The following is a 21,204-nucleotide window of genomic DNA, read 5'->3' as shown; positions in this document are numbered from 1 at the left end:
TGTAATACTTTTCTGTATGTGAAAAATAAAACATTTTGATCAGTTTTAGCTAGATATTAGCGTAACCGGTGACACCTCAAATGACTTATACAGTATAACTATACTACGGATTACTAATATCGAACAGTTTATTATCAAAAGTTTTATCTAAATCATTTATAGAGTTAACGTACTCTATAAATTATTTAGGTATAACTGATAAAATTTAACTGATATTAAATACACTTTGCCATCTACCTGTTTCCAATCATTCGAAAGTCGCCAGGTCTAGATTGGATGTCCTCTCTTTTACTCATCAAATACAGTACTTTGACGGGCTATTATGTCATAAATATTTTAACACTTAGTTACAGTCCGATTTAACTCCGCCTAAAAAGTGCCCAGAAGAAAAAGTAATCCTTTATGTATTTTTACACGATTATCCCCTTACTTATCTTTTTACCTCAAATTTATTCTAATAGTGTTACGCGGGTGTGGAAATATTTAGTCTCGGACTGTTTCTAATGTAACTAAAATAAATGAATAAATGGTTTATTTCCGAGTATCAGTAGTATACCATAATTAATTAATTCATTCATTCATTTGTATAAAAGAACTCAATTAGTATAGTTAGTGAGTGCATAAATGAACCGCCTTTTGATTAATTACAATATGAAAGTATATAGGCTATACATAAGCAGCTTTATATAGTTTTATCGAACTGTATACCTTAATTAATATTTTCGTTTAACAACGGAACTCCGTCGTAAATAGGGGACCAGTTGTTTTTGGAAGTTAATCCAATTTTATATCTTATACCTTGATCTCGAGCAATTTTTTAAAACTCCACCGTGTGAGCACTAACAGGGTCTCGAGCAATGTTTATTTCGCATATCTACAGAAAGTCTTGAATAGGAAATGCTTAATTATTGCTATCCAGTATATATATGTAATTTACAGAATACGAATTATAGGCCTATACTTCTGCTAAAGAGAGGCTTTAACTCAAAACTGTAGTAGTATACAGGTTAAGGTTACAACAAAGGTTTCTTGATAGGAATTTGTGTGAGTTCACTCCCTTTTATATAACAAGTCCTAGTTAAAAATAAAGTCCAAGTATACAAGTCATACTCAACATTTGAAGCACTGGAAGCATGTGTGGAAGCACCGTGAAATTTTCTCATGGGCGTTATCTTTCTGTTTAACAAATTGTTATTCGAAATTGAAATAATGCAATAAATGTCATTCCTGATTTCTTCTCATTAACGTTCCTGTCTGTAGAACAAGGGAATTAATAAGAAAGAATTAGGTATGACAATATCATATCATTAGGGAAGGAATCCTAAATTTTAACATCCCGATAAGATAAATTGACGATTACTACAAAAATACACTGATAATTTTTTACACTGATCTTACCATGGATATTTATCTGAAACTATAAATTCGACTTGCTGTTGTAATCATTATAGAAAAATGTTCCCGTGCTCATTGGTAATAAGTTTTATAATAATTATTTGTCTGACATTTCTGTGGCTAAGGTAAGTATTTATTTTATTTAATAATAATTAGTAATTTTAAAATAGATACACTGAGCTGCCGATTGTCCGTGCGTCGTCAAAATAATTCGCCCATCTCGTTCACGGACAGCGTGACAAATGGGAAGTTGTATACATTTCATCAGTGTACAAGTAGTAAGTTATCAAGCTCAGTGACTTTCTAAGAAACGGTCTAAAACATACACGGGAGTTGACCTTAAATTACAAACAAAATTTTAGAAATTTGTTGATAGAATATATGCGAAAAAAAATTCACACTTATACGCTATAAACACGATAATCCCTTATTCAGTGACACCATATCCCTTATATCCTGTCTTATATCCTACTAATGTCTACTTATATCTGCAGGATATAAGTAGCCTAAGTTCTCACATTTCCTGAGTTTATTTTGGGTATGTTAAATTATGCTTAATATGACATTTACTCGGGCCAATTCTATAAAGAAAATAGAAAATAGACTACTAATTTACTATTATTTATTCTACGAAAGGCAAGTAACTCGTATCTTGACATGTCGTCTTCAGAGTCACAGTTGTGACAAATATAATATGGATTTACATCTGTACTTAGCTTGTGAGATCAATTTTTACATCTGGTGCACTGAATCCATTTTTACTTGAATTGGCTAAAACTCTCACTATAAACTAAACATGTCTTTTCTTTATGAGTCAGACTTAGTAGCGGGTCTTCTGCTGCAGATGTTCGGATCCTGACGATCTGTGACATAGCTTGGAAGAAAGTCTTGATCGGTGAAAATACTGTATATCTAAATTATTCTATTCTTATTTAATGAGCATTAATACGAAATTATACAAGAAATTAACTATAAATTCGAATGTATAGATATGTACAGTACTTGCATTTACTAATAAGAAAACTCATTGGAATAGATTAAATTATCGGGGTAAGAACATTTTTTACAGCCTTGTCTAACATTACTTATTTAACATTGTAAACGTCGATAATAATTATTATAAACAACACACAGTAAATACATTAAATAAAATAGAATAAACAATAAATGTTTTCATAATCCGTTCCTTTTACAATCCATAAGAACAAGATTTTACAGCGGAATCGACCTTTTATTTGAGGCTACTTTTTTCCCTCAATATGAAAAATCGATAAAAATTCCAGTACATAAGTACTGTATATTTATGCATTATTACCGTCGTGCCCATTTTATTTATTTATATTTTAATATTTAACTTTCTCTTGCCCTGTGGTCACTAAGAGGGTCTTTTTTAGCAAGCCCATTACGGATTACGTCAGGCCAGCTGGAAGATAGGGAGAAATCCATGGAATGGAGGAATGACAGTTACATTACGTTATTTTGTGTTATATTCCTCATCTATCTTTTTGAAGAATAAAAGAATGATTAACATTATTCGATTCTCAGTGTTACACGAGTTAATAAAGCAATCATATCAAGTTTTATGTTATAAATTTCAGATGGAGAACGAACAAACTAAATTTATTCAAAAACTACGGTATTCCTGGTCCTAAACCTGATTTTTTTACGGGAAATTTTAAAGAATTTCAATTAGAGGTAGGACATTAAGGAAATAAATAAAAATCAAATAAAAAAAACTGTAAAAAACAATGTTTTCTTTGTTTTACAGAGAACGAAATGCGTTGAGAAATGGTCAAAAAAATATGGAAAAATTTTTGGGTAATGTGACACTATTTATTGAGAGTTATACACTTATATCAATACTTAAGTAATCTATAAATTTTTGTTACTAAAATTATGATTAAATGGTAAAATAACTATTTTATTTTATGATAAACTTTTTAGATTCTTCCTAGGAGCTAAGCCGTATATAATGTGTTCTGATACTGAATTTCTTAAAATTATGCAAATCAAGGAATTTAAACGTTTTTCAATAAGAGATGTACGTTCGCTATCATATATTTCAATTTATTATACTCGAATTATTAACTCAAAAGCTAATTTTTATCCAAAACATTGTTTGTAGCGAATACTTCCAGATATAGGAATACCTCATGAATCAGTAAAACATGTCATTGGCTTGCAAAAAGGTATCAAGTGGAAAAACTTAAGAAGTGTCCTGACTGCTTGCTTTTCTTCTCAAAAAATTAAAATGGTATAATAATTATCACTTGTTTTATCTTTCATTATAGTCTAACACAGGGTAACAAAAAGTCCATAATAACTTTAAACATTCATAAAAAAAAAATGGAAGATTTATGGAAATGAAGCTGGTAAATGTTGTCAGAATGGGGGGTTTTGTTGACAGGAAAAAATTTATTCCAAAACTTGCCGATTAGTGGCTTTGACATACAAAAAACAACGAATAGACATGCAAACGAGAATGAAAATGACATTCAATGAGATTTGTGATTATGGGATATTTTAATTCCCGAGTGTTTTGATCGATCTCTTCCCTATGTTCGAATTGAAAAATGCTATTTGCCTTGAGATAACATCCATCCATCTGGAGTTGTTGAACTCTGTAGGTGTGGGCGTTGTTACTTGGATGAATTGTATTATACCATGTGGTGGAAGCTATGTCGAACACTTGTCGAATAAACACATTGAAAACCTTTCTCATTGTCGTTTCAATTTCTCATGATTTCATTCTAATTATAAGCTCGCCAGAAGCCAAGCGATTCTGTTACCTAAACACTGGGAGTTCGGACGTGGGTTTGCGTCTCACCTCCTGAATAGGAGCCAGTTATCCTTAAAAAGATCTCCCGGAAAACATCGCCCAAGTGTTGCGTTACCGTAACTTACTAAAACATTCTAATAATATTCTTCCATTTTTTATGAATGTTTAATGTTTTATAGAGATTTTGTTCACCCTGTACTGTACATCCTTCAAACAATATTAAGCAATTTATATTTTCAGATGAGTGTATCAACACAAGATCTCATTGCTAATTCGATGAAAAAAATCGAAAAAGAAAACGGCAAACCTTTTGATGCATTAGAAAATTATAAAAATCTGGTATTTAATATAATGCTGAAATTAGTAATGGGTGTAAAATTTAATGAAGAAAGCGAAGAATACAATAAAATTGTCAAATCTTTAAATTTTTTACTCCAAAAAGATATCTCTAGCACATCATCCGTAATATCAAGTAAATTATTTTTCTATTTCTGTTGCGAGTTTTTAATTTTATATGCATATATTTTTTTCAATATTTATTCATTTTAGTGTATTTTCCGGAATTCGAGCCAATTCCTACTTATTTTAGATTACTTTTTGACATTATCAAAAGTGTATTAAACTTTGATTCAATTCGATTTCTTTTCAACACTTGTAAGAATATAATTGCTGTTCGAAAACAGTTGATGGTTAGTCAATTTCCAACTCTTACTGAAAAAATATTCAATTTATTAAATAAAGAATAATTTCAGAATAATCAACAAGATATTCTTCAAAGTTTGTTAAATGCTGAAATTAGTTATACAGATCACAACAAAAAATTAACAAGCAGTTCTGTTCTTGTCACCGCTGTAGTGATGATTACATCAGGGTTATTATATTGCTCAAATATTAATATTTTCCAATTATATATTAATATAACAAGTTTTAAACCTTTCAGATATGAAACTATGAGCTCTTCATTAGGATGGTGCACTTATTTTCTTGCTAAAAATCAGGAAATTCAAGAGAAGGCTCGACAGGAAATTAATAAAAATATCGAAAAGGATGTAAGTTTATGCAATTTTCTCATTTTTCTTCTTTATGAGTAAGATTTTTTCAAGTCTAGGAGCTTCAGATTTTAGCTATGATTCATATTAACATTTTTATTTGTTAAAAATAGTTTTCAGTTTTTTTTTATCCAGACCCAATCATCTAGGTCGATTTATTAGTTTTAATACGGGTGAATATTTTGTATTGATTATATTTATTTACCACCCAGGAGTAACGTCATGTAACACATCTTGTATCCTCTATCTCATAGCATGTAACGTAAAACCTTATAGGCTATTTCAAAAGCTATCATCCAATGAGATAGCCTTTAAAGTTTTAGGTTAACAAGTATTATACAATGTCAACTTAAAAAGTTATTACGCCGAGGTAGGAAAATATTAAAGGGTTTGCGCGTGTTTAAAAAGGTTGTAGTTTAATCTTATCTTGTGATGTCGGAATGTTAGATTTCTTCTAGATTATAAGGACTACTTTGAGAGTAAAAATTATAAGGATTGTCCTTTATGAAAATGGCATTAGGTGTGTAATTTAGATCAATCACAGTACAGTACGTAAAGCTCCTTTAAAAATAATTTAAGACAACTAATAAATGTATAAACTCTCCCATATAGGAACTAATGTGGGCGGTAATGTGAACGGGAGTGATACAAATAATAGAAAAATCCAGATAAGGAGTGTGACAATTTTTAAATAAGCTGTAACATGTATGCCTATTGCATGTATGAAAAATGTTTATTTTAAGTTTGACGTTAATTTTTGACAATTACAATTAGAACTAATTTTCAAAGTATTGTGTTGTTTGTTTTAATAAATATGTTATGCAAATTTTATTATTCTTCCGACCAACAGATGGCGGAGTGTGACGCGAGACTAATCATCGATAGCCTTACGCGTGTCCAATGGCAAAGTCTCAGAAAAGTAACGAATTTGATTTTAAAATCCTCAACCGTAACTTAAAAGAAGTATGAATTACAAGAGCAATTATTTATTGTGACGTCGTTACAATGCCAGTGGTTCAATTTTTAATAATATTTTTAATTAATTTCATTTAAAATATATGCTCCACTAAAATTAGTAGTGGCCTGCCCCTGTATTGCACATAATAGTTTTCCTTTAACAATAGAGTTGTCCCGGTCATCTATCTAATACCTTTCGGGAGAAAATATTTGAATTGAAATAACATGACTTCGGGTTTGCATCGGAAATTCTTATAGGCCTATAGTTAATCGGGGCCTCCTGCCCCCAAGGTTTCCATATCGGTCTCGTCTTTCATCTAGTTAACTGTTCTCGGGATAAAGGAAAGACAGATGAACGGATGACAGTGGGAATTTATAGGTCTACAAGTTTTTCAAATTGCAGCTGAATTTTATCGCAAAAGACTTTTAATCCCTTCTACTGCCGTTTTCGAGAATTTTTGGAAAAGTTTTTCCCGTAGAAAAAGCATTACATTTTTAACACTATCTACTTGAGATAACATGCATGGCCAAAGAGGTTATAATCGGCCTTAAACGTAAAATCAATAAAAGAATATTTTTAAAAAGTATGGATTCCACTCATTACTTTCAGTGTTTTCTTAACAGCATGGCTACGTGCTAATTTACGCAGAGACAAGAATTAAACACAATTTTAAGATCACCTGGGGATCGTGTAGGCAAGACTTTGCCTAGAAACTATTAGGCCTATACTATTCTTCTTCTTCTTCTTCTTTTTGTCCCTAGCTGGCATTTGGTTGCGGGTGTCTGCGCAACCAGTATGCTGCTGTGGGTGCCGCAGGAAGTCGAGCTTTCTCCACAATGCCCCTCCAATGCCCTCGATCCATGGCCGCCGCTTTTGCCTGGTTCAGATCAAGCCGTTGGTTCTTGAGGTCCTCCTCAACGTGTTTGGTCCATGTTTTCTTAGGTGCGGAGTGTTGGATTTTCCACAGTATACTATTATTACGGACCTGTTACTTTCTTATTTTCTTTGTTCATTTTAATGAGTATGCTATAGTGAATAAAACTTAACAATATTAATAATAATTATGATTAAATTTTAATACAATTAAGGAAATCTTTATCTCTCATATAGAAAGACATTAACTATGCAGATGTCATGAAACTTCATTATCTGGATCAGATTATGTCAGAAACTCTTCGACTTTCATCACTGTCTGTACTGTAAGTTTCATAAAGTTAAAGAGATATATCTTCATAAGATTCTTAAGAAGTATTCTTTCAGACTTATTAGCAGAGCGGGTGAACAAGATTTCGAATATAAAGGAACAACCATACCAAAACACGTAGGGATTTTTGTTCCCGTGCCAATTCTTCATAGAGATCCAAATTATTGGCAAGAACCAGATAAATTTGACCCTGATAGGTGTGACTAGTTGCATAATAATTTAATTACTAATAGGGTACAGAATAGAGAATATGTAAATTAAATTTATGCTCTTACAGATTTTCACCTGAAAACAAAATAAATATTAACCCAATGACTTATCAACCTTTTGGAGCAGGACCCAGAAATTGTGTGGCGTACAGAATGGCACGAACAGTCATGAAATTGATCATGGCTAATCTGATCAGATCTTTCGTATTTGAGGCTTATGAATGTGAGGTAAATATATATGTTTATAGTTTATTTACATAATATAGTTTATATAATAATTCAAATGTGTATTCTCTTTCTCTATAGAGATCTGTAGTGAAACACTCAATATTTTCAACTCGTAAGAAAGATTCAATTTTAATCAAAGCAACTCCAATATCTTCCAACTGAATGCAATGCAGTATTTCTGTTTTCAAATTGTTTTCAAATTTTTAAGATTGCTGTTATGCATATGTTATAGATAGAGTTAATCGATGTTAAAAATAAAAATAATCGACTTTAAACACAAACTATTATTAAACAGCTAAACTGAGTATCAAGAATGGGTTGTCGAAAACGAAAGGAAAGGTAGGGATTTTTTATAGATCCCGAATATAACTTATGGCCCATAATGGTTCCTACTCCTATAAAGTGAAGATTTTTAGACTTCTATTTATTAATAGAGGTATTAGTAGAGGAACATTCGTATCCCATGTCTAAAAGGGGCTAAAGGAAACAACTCTACCTCCAAGCACCATAGAATGCCTTTGATGACCTGGAATAGAGATGTTTTCAAGTAGCTTTGTAATTTTTTGTCCGGATAAAGACGACTTTATCATCTTTTTTAAATAATCAATTAATTATAACTACATAAAGTATACAGTTTTACTTGATTCAGTACAATGAGAAACAGCATTTAGTTTTGTATTTTTGGCATATGAAATTACATTTCTTATGACATTCACATTGAATCTACATATTTTGGTAGTTCATAAAATATTCTGCAACATCAAAAGTAAAATATGAACCCAAATTTATTCAAAACCTACTTACACGTTTCCTTATTTATATATACGCTTATATACATACCTATATGACAAAAATACCAAGGTATATGACTAAAATATGTCTTCTGTATCATCGCTATCACTGACAATATGTAATAGACCTACTGTCTTGGTTCTTGCCATCTTATATTTATTCATTTGTCAATCTTTAACTCATTATCCGTCTATAAATATGACTTTTAAAAGAATTTCGAATGTTTACATCTGACTGTAAACATTTGAAATTCAACTGTATTCAAGTATTCAACTGTATCCGTTAGTTAGGTATTACGTAAATGTTATATTGAATACTAAATTAGGCTTAAGCATATATTATAAAACAAAAAGTAAGTGCTTTCGATAAAATTTTATAAATTAGAAACTCCAAATCAATGGAAAACGAAAAGGAAATAAAATGAAATAGTCCAACACGCGCAATTTACCACAATACAACGCTAGCATCAGTTGGCGCAATTGCCCATTTCACAGATCAGGCAAATGATTATCGATAAAGATTAAAAAGTGTGCCATTTATTAAATAAATTTATATAATCGAGAAATAATCGATGACTAAATTATTGTGATTACATTTGTGTTCGGTGCCCACTAGTAGCTGAGTGGATAAAATCACTGGCTACTGTCGCAGGCTCGTCCCTCACCAATGGGATGGATGGTTGTGTGGAATTTTCCTGACGTCATTCAGATGTCTAATATCTAAATAGGAACCAATTTTCCGTATAATTTCCTTCTGGGAATTGATTGATAGAGGTAATGTAATACATAGGCGATCTGCCCTTTGGCAGATCGCCTATGTATTGCATTACCTCTATCAATCAATTCATTTGTGTCTGGTATATTATTATTCGATTATCAAAAGTTAAAGTTATTTTAAAATATTAAAGAAAAAGAACGATTTTGTTTAAATTTATACTTTTATTTTGAACATAATATAAATCCGTAGAAATTTTCAATAAAATTAATTACAGGATACTTTTAACTAATAATAACTCCGTCAAATATAATAAATGATCTATATTCCAGAGATACCACATTCCCGGCTCTTCCAATTCCATAATATCTATCATCTTTAATGGTATTAAGGACATCAAATGCTTCATTCCAAAGATGAATATCGGCAATATCTCCTTCCCAAGACTGATTGAGATCGAATTCTGAATCCATTACGTCTTGTTTCTGCCCTATGATAAATGCTCCACCTTCTTCGATGTATTTATCAGCTGCTAAATTAATACTGCAAAACTTACTATTTATAACTGCTTGGATTCTACCATTAGGTCCAAACCAAGATATACAAATACTATTCCACATCCCCATGTCATTAAATCCATCGCAAGACAACTCTTCATCGGAGGTTTTCAAGTAAATATGTGCTGTTGTACTTTTAGAAACGTCAAATTTAACATTAATAACTATTTCGCTGTTTGATCTTGCTGTAGCATAAGATAAAATGGTAAAATATCTATTTTTATCTGCCGAGACAGGCCTGACTCGAGAACAAAATGTAAACTCCTGTAAGGTTGGAAACGTGTTGACCGGTCTCAACCGAGGAAATTTAGTAGCATTTGATGGCGGAAAGGAAAACTTACTGATTTCAGCAGCATAACTGGTCAGTAATATTGAAAAAGAAATGAAAGTTAGAATTATCATCTTGCCAGTAGTTATTTATCTTATTAATTGAATTGTAATTCTGGCTTTTATACACAAGTATAACTTTTATCTGTAGATTTCGAATCAAACTGTAGTCTGTTTCATCATATATATTTATATCAGTTATTTTTTTCTAGTTTGAAAATAAATAGCCACTTGACACAACGTCATAATTCTGATAAGATATATACAAATTACAATTATAAAAATTTGAGTTTTAAAATTCTTTCACTTTACCTTTTGTTATTTGTTCCTCTTTCTTCCCTGTGGAAACTAAGAGAACTTTTTTCAATCCCCATGGTGAGATCGTTCCGGCGCACAGTGATGGTGGTCATGTAGGTGTCGGGCCCCGCCCGACATCTCTGGAATAGATCTCATGAAAAATTCCTGGAGAGTTGCCCATCCTTTTCGATCTCGGATTCTCCAGAGAGGCAGGATGGCTCCTGGGCCATTCAACCAAACTTCGCCGTTAAATAATACAGTGGGTGATCGGTTAACGGATAAATCGGATAACGAACACTTTCGCGAAAGGTTTTTATGTTCGGACAACGAACACCTCACAGAACAAACACCAGAAGAAGCGACGTAAAATAATGAATACCGATTGGTCTTCCCTTGTCATCAGGCAACAATTCGAAACTTTTCGGAGCGCGGGAGGCGTCGACATCGACGCTCAACTCGGTATATACTAATCGAATAGTATTCCTCCGAACATTGGAACTCTCCCTTATAATTCTAGCCTTTTATTTTTCTGACAGAAACAATTCTTTTATAGTATTCGCGAGACTGTCGAGGGGCACTCGTTAAGTTTTCCGTCGGTTTTTATTTTCGAAAGGTGAGAGTATAATAGCAAAGGTAGAGAGTGGGCAGATGTCTGATGTTGCTGGGCAGTATGGCTTGATCAGGTCTACAGTAGGCCGCAGTTCATTCTTATCTAAGAAAGATACAGTATAATCAAGAAGACTCAAGCAACTAAAGGAGTAACAAAATCACATCTGAGAAATAAAGAACATTGAAGAGCTCATAATGAAACCCGAAACAGATCTGACGACAGAAGAACGCCAAGAACTCTTGAATGAAAAAACCAAGAAACTCGGCGATATATTTTTTCTTCTGAAAGAGGATTAATGCCGACATCTGCTAAACATCTTTTGAAGAATATCGGAACAACAGTCTTAGAATAGCATCCAATCCAGATTGAAGTTAATAGGCTTGGGGATCTCTACAATTACAATGCTATTAATTACTTCCGAAAAATCTTGAAGAAGGAAGAAAAGCAATCGACATTAGACAGATTCTTTAACCCCACAAACGGAAAAACATGACTAATAAAAATGCAAGACTGTGTATGTATGTATTTTTATTAATTCATATAAATAAACGTACTGTAGTAAGAAAGTATATATTTTTTAATTTTTGGAATTTCCAGAACGAATTAATCAAATTCCCATTAAAACCTACGATAAATCGATAATCGGTTAACGAACAATTCGGATAGCGAACAAAGTCTTGGAACGGATTATTTTCGTTAACCGATCACCCACTCTAGTATTTTAAATTTCACTGAATTTCTTTTGTATATTTCGAATTAACTAGTTGAACCTCCAATAAAGGCAACTGTAAGCGGCGGCCATTTCTCGGAAGCGTTATTTTTTTTAAATGCAAACAAAATAATCCCCGAACAATGGCCATTTTCTACGTTATTCTCAGTGGCTGTTATTAGATATTTGATTATGCATGAATCCAATATTACATCCAATTCCGCGTTATATACGTTTGCATCAAGTATGGCGTTACATGTTCTGGCTATTATTGACGTTATATGTGTTAATCTTTATGCCATTAATGGCTTTACCGACCCTAAACAAAATTACCAACATTGATGAGATTCGAACCGAGTTCTTTCATAGCGATAATATAGGAGTTTTACATTGTTTCTCTTCTTTTTTGAAAATGAAAGAACTGAATATTTGATAACATAAATGTCAAGATAAATATTAAATTATACAGGATAAAGTTCAAAATATGATATTTTCAATATCTAAAGATAACGCTTCGCTAAAATTAATCAGTAAAATTAGATCATGTTTACTGTTACCACTAGACGTGTTTTGTAAGGCATTTAAATTGAAAAAAAAAAAATGTCATCATAAATATAGCCTATATTAATACATCAGCGATAAAGTTATCTGCTGCTCAAACCTCTGAATTTTTACAATATAACCTCGAATCCGCATGAGAAAATTCGTTAGAATTTCTATTTAAGGGGAGAGGACTGGATTAGATATTTAAGTTAATGCGAAATGTGGATGATCTGTGAAGGGAAACTGGCCCCCAGGAAAACTTTCTACGGGAAACTGACTCCGATTTAGGTGTTAATATACCATTTTAAATAAACAAAAATAAATTATTTCTCAATGAAGGAGATAAACACAGAGTTAAAACGTTCAATAAAAAAAAGGAAACACTTTTCTGAACGCGAAAATGGAGCAAGGAATCTTTTTAAGAGCGTGTAAAAATTACAAAATTAGCTAAATGTTTATATTACCGACAAAATTTAACTGTATGTAGTGTGACTGCCAAAGTAAACGCTTATTTACTTGTCTAATTTCTAATATTTCAAACACACATTATATGCCAAAAAAGGGGCAATACTAGCTCTTAAGGCATCAGACTATCGTTCTGGAGGACCTAGAATGAATCCGGTAGGGTTAATAAATGCGAGGAAGTTTTGGGGTAGATTCATTTCGGATTATATCTGGCCCTACTCCTCATCACTCGGACTCCCCCATTATAGCCTGACTGAACATACGTCGTGCTTGGAAAAAGACATTCTGGGTGCCCTAGGACGAGAAGAGCAGAATAAAAATTTTATAAAGTATATTAATATGCTTTTTTAGTCTCAAAAGTAGATTATTTTATTCATAGGAAAAATGATTGATTAAAGTATAAGAATATGCCTAATATATTATCAGTTCATAGTGTAATTTTATTCATTTGTTTAACGTAAAACAATTACTTGGAAATGACAAGTATTCTCTGTACTTCAAATATATAAACGATGTTTACAACATCCCAGCAAAGAACTAGAATATGATGACATTACAACTGATGTACACTCACTCAGCATTTGTATGTAAATCAAAAGCACAACACCTTAATTTGCTGAGAAAAAATTTAATGAAAAGCAAACGTTTTCAGCCAAATCTGTTGGCCATCATCAGGCTAAGATATTCGAATATAAACAAAATAGAACAAAAATTTAAATACAAATAAAATAAAATAACGAATGAAATATATATATAAATGTATAAAGAAAAATGAAATAAAATAAAAATTATTATTATAAATAACAAAATATGTATATGAAAAAATAAGCATAGGTTAATTAAATATTAAAACGTTATATAGAAATTCAATGAAATGCAAGATATGCAAAAAAAATACTAAAATCAAGGCATTACAACTTTTATTTATTCGATAATTAACTGTTGATTGATTAATTAACTGTTGACCACTCTATGAGAAGTTATGGGTCATGAATCTGGAAATTCTATTTACTTTATATTTACAGTACAGTAATTCAACAGTGTTCAGCCAAAAAACTGCGATAACATTTTCTTGTCCGACAAACTGTCTCTAGAAGCGCCAAGATAGAGATAGAGAATGAGAATAATAAACGAATATGTTATTGGGATGCGATCTTAAATTGCAGACCTATAAATTCCTTCAGTCTATTCATCTATTCGTCCATCCTTCCTTAAGCGCGAGAACATAATTAGATAGATGAAAATCAAGATCAGATATAGAAATCCTAGGATCGAGAAGCTCCGACTAACTACACTCCTCAAAAGTGAAATCGCAACACCACGAAGGAATGAGAGTAGCCACATATACTGTACACTGCAGGACCGGTATGGGTAACAAAGATATACAAATGATTAAAAGAACAAACAAAGATATGCAACAGACATCTGTTTTCTCAGTAACGAATATAGATTCCAAGGGCAGCTGTACAGGCCGCTATAAGGCGAGGCATACTATCAATGAGACGATTAACGGTTATCCTGCTTCAACTGCGATGCGTATGTCCCCGATGCACACCCGTCACAGCCGTGACGGGTGTGCATCGGGGACATCTGGGACTTTTTCCTCCACAGACAGAAGCAGAATTTATCCCTAAACAATACCTGATGCCATTCAATGGTCCAGTTGCGATGACGAGGACACCAGGCCAGGCGTACAGCCCTGTGTCGAGCAGTTGCTCTTGCTAAGGAGTTGATGCCGATCTGTGAAGAGTTTTTATTTTATTGATTGAATTCGATTCCTAATATTACATTTTAAAAAATCTCAAATTATTTATCTCAAGTGAAAAACAAATACAATTACAGAACATCGTAACGTAGTATTTTATGATAAATTTATTCCCAGAATTATAAGATATTTTCTTTACTGCAGAAATTCTTTTCCAGAGGGCTTAGTCTCGAGATGTTTGAGTAGAAACACTAAAGTTTAGTGAAATTATTTACTGAATCAGCTCATACCAAAGAGACATCCTCAACACATCTCTAAGGATCTCATTGGTCTGTACGGAGTGTGCAGCCTTTCCGGCTATGATACTCCGAAAGAGCGATGGCGTTAGCATCCTATAATCCGACCGAAAAATTTTAACTGCTTGGCTTTACGCAAGAGCGGGGAATAATGTCTTCGGGGGGTCTTTTAAGGGTAACTGGCCCCTATTCAGGCGTTACAGACGTGGAGAAAACCCGGAAAACCCCACCTGGCAGTCCATTCTGGCGAGGCGCGAACCCACAACCGAACTCCTAGTGTTCAGGGAACGGAACCGCTTGACCACTAGTTGAACAATCAACACATCTACTGTACACTGTTACTCAAATAATGCAAAACTAACAAGGATCATCTTAAATGAAAGGAAACATGATGAAATAATTTAGTATTGAATTATCTAATTTCTAAGTAATATTTTTTATTTAATTAGATATGCCAAAGTATTTATCATTAACTGGAATATGATAAAATTTGATTCAAATATTTACTTCTTGTTAAAGTGTTCAACGTCACTATTTAACGGAAATGTTGTCAGAATTATCATTTTTTTTTATCAGCAAGATGTTTGTTTCAAATTCTTCAGATATAAGCCGCCTTATATATACACTTCTGTAGAAATAAAAGTCAGTCCCACAACTGAGATAAGAAGTAACCCTTGCTTGATAATTATGAAGTTTTCAAGCATTATTTCGTTTATTTTATCGATAAGTTGCTGTGTGGCTACTTTTACCAAATTCTACTTCCCACCATCAAGTGAAAACAAGTTTCCTCGTCTTCGCTTGACCAACACTCTACCAACTTTACAAGAGTTTTCATTCTGTTCTCGAGTCAGACCTCTCTCGCTAAAAAATGATTTAGCCACTATTATATCCTACGCTTCATCAAGATCAGACAATGAGCTAATAATTGGGATTTCTAATAACAGTGGTAAATTCGGTTTACGTGTTTATTTGGGAGCTTTTAGTAAAACCTTTAGCTTCCTCGTCAATAAGCTTGGCAAATGGAATTATATTTGTGTATCTTGGTTTGGAATCGATGGAACAATACAGGTGTTTACGAATGGAGCTGTTCAAGAAAGTTCTATTGCTGCTGGTAGTCACATTAAAGGAGGTGGCAATTTCATCGTTGGACAGGAGCAGGATGCCATAGATTTAAAGTTTGATTATAATCAATCATGGATAGGCGATGTCGCCGATCTTCACCTATGGAACGAAGCATTCGATTTAGGCCAAGTTAAAACAGATGATAAGTGTGGCGGATTAAAACAAGTAGGAAACGTAATTTCATTGGAAGATGCATCGTTTAGTGCCTTTGATGGTGTCACACTTCATAAAAGTAATTCTTGTAAATTTTAAAATCTACATCGTATGTGTAACTTTAAATAAAACTAAAAATTATAAATAATTTTGTCAAATTTAAGGATTTTTATAATATATTACTACTTTAATATTTGTAGATCAATAGAAAACATTAAAATTAATTTATCATTGTTGCTGTGTTTGAATAAATGTTATTAAATAGGATTTATACTTTTATATAAAATAATATTTTAAATGTGCACGGAAAAGCAATTATTTATTTATGTTCACAGTGATTAGTCATGGATCTCGGAAACCATAGTCGTATTAAACTTCGAGGTTCTCGAATACAAGTTTGGGACTGAATATGTTATAATTTTAAAAAACAGACACGCAGATGTATTGAAGAGATACAAAATATCTATTGATAATAAACCTATAACTGATTATGTATAATGCTGCGTTTCGACTATGTCGTGTTAACCTTGACACAAGGACTAATAAGGAGTGCTATCCTATACTATCTATTGTAGGGATACTAACAGCGAGTAATCAACTGAAATTATTAATCATTAAACAGTAATCATTTGAAAGTTCCTTAGAATGTATTTTTTTTGTATTCGAAGTAAACAAATATTTTTATTAATGGGAATTCATAGTAAGGTTTCAATTTTCAACCTGTTGGTTTTGTTTTATTTGTATACGGCAACATAACACATGGGCGATGCCTCCCGGTAGGACTTTCTATGGGAAACTGGCCCCTATTTAGGTGTTACTACAGTGGCTAGAAACTGTAGGTGTTACTAACGTGCAAAATGTCACGTGGCCAGCCCGTTGGCGAGGAGCGAACCCAAGACTAACTATCAGTGTTCGATAGTTTTATCCATGCGGCCACTGGTGGGCACTTTCGAATTAGTAAATTATTATTTATGGAATGTTATCAATATTCTATTTAAAATTTATCTGCTTGTCTAATCTTTGCAGATTTATAATTAGTTAATTATTATTCAATTTACTACACATGCTTTTAAATATTTTTATTTCTACACAGCATAATAATTTATCTATACAGTATTTATTCCAGTATATTAAAATATAGTACTGTATTATTTGATCTCTTGACGTTTGGAATATGCAATTGGCAATATCGTAAATAATACGATAAAAAGTTAAATAATCAAAATTTAATAATAATAAAGTTTAAATATTAAATTATTTAATAAGATTATAATTCAAAATTTCTATTTAAATATAAACAGAAATACCAAATTTAAGTCAATACTATATAAAGTAATGATTTTTATAAAACTCTTTCTTTCATTAACATTTCCTATCAGGAAATATAAGTATCGTAATTTTCCTTTTAATTTGCGTAGGCTATATCCTGTTGGTGTCATCCTCATATCCCGTTTCAAGTATATATAAATCGAAACTGTTTTCATTATATTTAATTCTTTTGCATTTTTTATAGTATAGATTATTGTTAACCGGATATCTGAATTACTAATTTCGATGCTAGTCTTGAATTTTATCATTCTCTTCACATTCTTTGCTGCTATAGAAGGATGTTTAATTCAAGCTACGTTACCTCCTCCTTCAAATAATCAATTTCCCCGAATTCGTCTGCGGAATTCTCTTCCAACTTTAAGAGAATTTACCTTTTGCTCGTGGATCAGACCTCACACCTTACAAAAATCATGCTACACTGTGGCATCCTACGCCACTTCAAGCTCTGATAATACCATAACTTCCATCATAACTTATAGAAGAAATGTCATGAAGGTTCATCTCTACATTAAATCTGTTCGGAAAGTGTTTAGGTGTCCTGACATAAAGTGGAAAATCAACGAATGGTACCACATGTGCTCCAGTTGGACAGGCTCTAACGGAACTGCTGAAGTTTTAATGAATGGAGTGCCGTGTAGTTCAAACGGAAAAACTCGAGTTAACATTTCGAAACCTGGAACCGTACAGGGAGGTGGAGTGTTCATTATAGGTCAGGAGCAAGATATGTTGGATGCAAAATTTAGCAGTAGTCAATCCTGGATTGGAGATATTGCTGGTGTTCATCTTTGGGATAAAGCTTTGAGTCGTAACGAAGTGGTTGAAGCTGGAAATATCGATAATTACCCGAATCCCGGTAATGTCATTTCTTGGATGAAAACTCCTACTCTAGATTTGGACGGAGTAAAGTATTCGAAAAGTGATTTGTGCCCCGTTTTAGGCTTTACTCCAATTATAGTGTAATATGTTAAAAGATATGTAGAAAATACTTTAATAAAATTGATTAATGTATAATTATTTGATTTTATAAAAGAATTTATTTCATTATTATTATTAGGGTGTACAAGGGGTCTTCTAAACCAGTGGTGTGCCGAGAATGGACTGAGGGGTCTAGGCTAGTCCCCAAAATTTCTTGAGATACCGTCTAAATATTACTTTTAATGCATTTGTATTTCAAACCTTTCACTTGAAAAATATGTAGTTTCGTGAATTTCCTCTTTTACGCCGAGTTCAACTCTTCCACGAGCCAACCTGAACACCCCTCAGGATTCTTTAGTTGACTCGTCGACAGGACTAGCTTGCAGACACGTGTTCCGGACTCGTATCACAGTACGAGTGTTTCCACTCATACTGTGATACGAGATTTTTAAGCTTTCTGTGCTTATTGAAAACAACACTGCATTAGTGATTTTTGTATTTTTATAATTATAAAACACTTAAAAGTTTTTATCTAAAGTGTGAATTAGTTAAAAAGACGGAATGTGTGAGCTTTTAATTTATGAAAGCTTTTAATTCAACATGGAAAGAGGTTCGTTAAAATAAGCAGGTGACATAACGCTGTTTCAATGTTTGAATGATGCAGCTGATCTAAGTGAATCGTCGCATCAGTAAAGACAGTCAACGATGTTCGTGCTGTTTTCTGGATTGCCTGATTGAAATGTTATTTGAAGCCTTAAATATTTTTTTTTATAAAACCCATCCTTCTTAAATGCTAATAACCTGTAAAATCATCATTACGTTCGACCTACTCGAGATGTGACAAACGACTTTCCTCTATCTTCCCACCACGACCTTTAATCACCAAAATTTAACTTTATCAATCTCCCTAATACACAAAGCTTCCTGCAAAATTTCAGAAATTTTCGATAAAAAACACAGGAATTAAGCTTCAAAGGGGGTAAACAAAATTGTGCCCTTCCCACATTAATATCCATACATACAGAAATTACTCCCAAACTTTTTTGCATTTCTCGACGTTTCAAGGTGTCCTGCCTGAATCCAAAAATGTAAAAAACTTGGGGAGGGGTAATTTCTTAATCAATAGCCGTACTTTCCTCTGTTATATAGGTCTATAACAGAGCCCAAAAAGTAAAATAAATGTGCCAATAATGTGTGGATAAAAATAGTTTTCCGGGTGATTAAATAATCATAAAAATTTTCAATATACAATATCCGCTTTTCACTTAAGCATAAGCTGCAAGTGCTAATAATAAAATGTTTTAATATTCGCCAACATCGGCATAATCATCAAAAGAGATAAATGAAAAAGTTGCTGTCACTGCATAAAGCATAAAGAAACTACCGATGTTGGTGATGGCATCTTGGCAAATATGTCATTTATGTCAACTGAATATTTCTTTTATTAATATATAAATTCATATGCAAGATTTTTCCTTGAGAAGTATATAACAAGTTCGTCATAAAATGAAGACTAGGCAATACTTTTGTAATGGCATTTTGCAGATCACTTCTCCTCTAGAAAACTTATTAAGTACCGTCCTTCTACGGTTAATTAGCGCGTAAAATATCAAATTGTAGGATGATACCCGGACTCCCGTGCATCCCAGAGCTGATAAATTTTACTTCATCATCCTCTCTCTCCTCTGCATCGCCACCAGTGGGCACATTTCCAATAAAGGATGCATCTGATAGTGGAAACAAGATACATTTGTTTAATGATAGACTAACAACAGACATATTTCTTAGACAGCCGGTTGGCCCAGCGTCTCTGATGGCAATCTGAAGAATCCGGGAAAGAATCCGAACGGGTCGAAAAGCGGCACCATTCCTCTTCCACCCAGTCGCATTATTATGGTCTAACCGAACTCATAATAAACTCGATAAAAAGGACTGTTAACCCTAGAGTAATAATCATGAGTAAAATTTACTCACCTCGTTTCAGTTCTCTTTGGCACTTTCAAACCGCACTTTCCAGAAAACCCTTGTGCTGGCAGCGTGACCTATACACAGTCTGTACTATGCTTTTGTCAAAAACACGTCTGTCAGCAATTCTCTGCGTTTTAGTGGCAACCTGATGTGAGCTAGTGAGTATATTTTACTCATGCTTAGTGTTTGTAGTTGTTTGACCTTCATTTTCAGCTAGTTATATATAATAATTCCTACATTTACAAGAAAGATTTGATAATCAATGTATTCTGCAATGGCTTCGTGTAGCAGACTATAATGAAGATAATAATGTTACTGAGAGATTTTCTGGAGATTCGGATAATAGTGATTTATATCATGATCATTGCATAAGTGGTGAATTATCTTGACGAGATAAACACCACGAAATTTCAATTGTCTGCTGATGAAACTGTCCTCATATGGAGCGGCTCCCCGAATTATATATTTCTTCAGTTATAAATCCCTAAACCAGGGCTGTCCAACTGGCGGCCCGCGGGCCGTATACGGCCCGCCAAATAATTTTTACGGCCCGCGAGTACATTTTACTATGAATAAATTTATGTTACTAAATTATTATTATTAATATTAAAATTATTTTACTACCGTGTTTCCCCGAAAATAAGACAGTGTCTTATATTAATTTTTGCTCTGAAAAATGCGCTAGGTCTTATTTTCAAGGAATGTGTTCTTTTTTCCAGGAAGAAGAATTCACATTTATTATTGAACAAAAAAATTCCCAAGTCGAACTTAGACGAGAGTGACGTATATCCGGTGTGTCGAACTGTCGCCTTTTTATAGCGTCAACATCGGACTCGCTGACCAATTAGTGCTTACTGAACCGTAGCACTATGCAAATGTC

The 21,204-nt window shown here is 32.9% G+C and overlaps 4 protein-coding genes across 4 annotated transcripts; 3 read left to right on the top strand and 1 right to left on the bottom strand.

Moving 5' to 3' along the window:
• The first annotated feature begins 1,406 nt into the window (after window positions 1-1,406).
• On the top strand, window positions 1,407-7,984 carry LOC111637793 (cytochrome P450 3A14-like). Its single transcript, XM_023383357.1, has 13 exons — window positions 1,407-1,520; window positions 2,994-3,090; window positions 3,164-3,213; window positions 3,340-3,436; window positions 3,521-3,649; window positions 4,415-4,646; window positions 4,724-4,863; window positions 4,927-5,045; window positions 5,115-5,223; window positions 7,292-7,380; window positions 7,442-7,582; window positions 7,663-7,822; window positions 7,901-7,984. Exons 1-13 carry the CDS (start codon window positions 1,456-1,458, stop codon window positions 7,982-7,984), a joined length of 1,512 nt encoding a protein of 503 aa, XP_023239125.1. The 5' UTR covers window positions 1,407-1,455.
• A 1,577-nt stretch (window positions 7,985-9,561) lies between these two features.
• LOC111637810 (C-reactive protein 1.4-like) lies at window positions 9,562-10,404 on the bottom strand. Its single transcript, XM_023383373.1, has one exon. The coding sequence runs from the start codon at window positions 10,285-10,287 to the stop codon at window positions 9,613-9,615; it is 675 nt and encodes a 224-aa protein (XP_023239141.1). The 5' UTR covers window positions 10,288-10,404; the 3' UTR covers window positions 9,562-9,612.
• A 5,061-nt stretch (window positions 10,405-15,465) lies between these two features.
• On the top strand, window positions 15,466-16,257 carry LOC111637808 (C-reactive protein 1.4-like). Its single transcript, XM_023383371.1, has one exon. The coding sequence runs from the start codon at window positions 15,525-15,527 to the stop codon at window positions 16,209-16,211; it is 687 nt and encodes a 228-aa protein (XP_023239139.1). The 5' UTR covers window positions 15,466-15,524; the 3' UTR covers window positions 16,212-16,257.
• Window positions 16,258-17,623: 1,366 nt separating this feature from the next.
• LOC111637809 (C-reactive protein 1.4-like) lies at window positions 17,624-18,743 on the top strand. Its single transcript, XM_023383372.1, has one exon. The coding sequence runs from the start codon at window positions 17,667-17,669 to the stop codon at window positions 18,399-18,401; it is 735 nt and encodes a 244-aa protein (XP_023239140.1). The 5' UTR covers window positions 17,624-17,666; the 3' UTR covers window positions 18,402-18,743.
• The last annotated feature ends 2,461 nt before the right edge of the window (window positions 18,744-21,204 follow it).

Source organism: Centruroides sculpturatus, unplaced genomic scaffold (assembly GCF_000671375.1).
Source record: "Centruroides sculpturatus isolate CEXI.00-Female unplaced genomic scaffold, Cexi_2.0 scaffold1001, whole genome shotgun sequence".
Taxonomy (NCBI): Eukaryota; Metazoa; Arthropoda; class Arachnida; order Scorpiones; family Buthidae; genus Centruroides; species Centruroides sculpturatus.
This window is presented reverse-complemented; position numbering and strand designations above follow the sequence as displayed.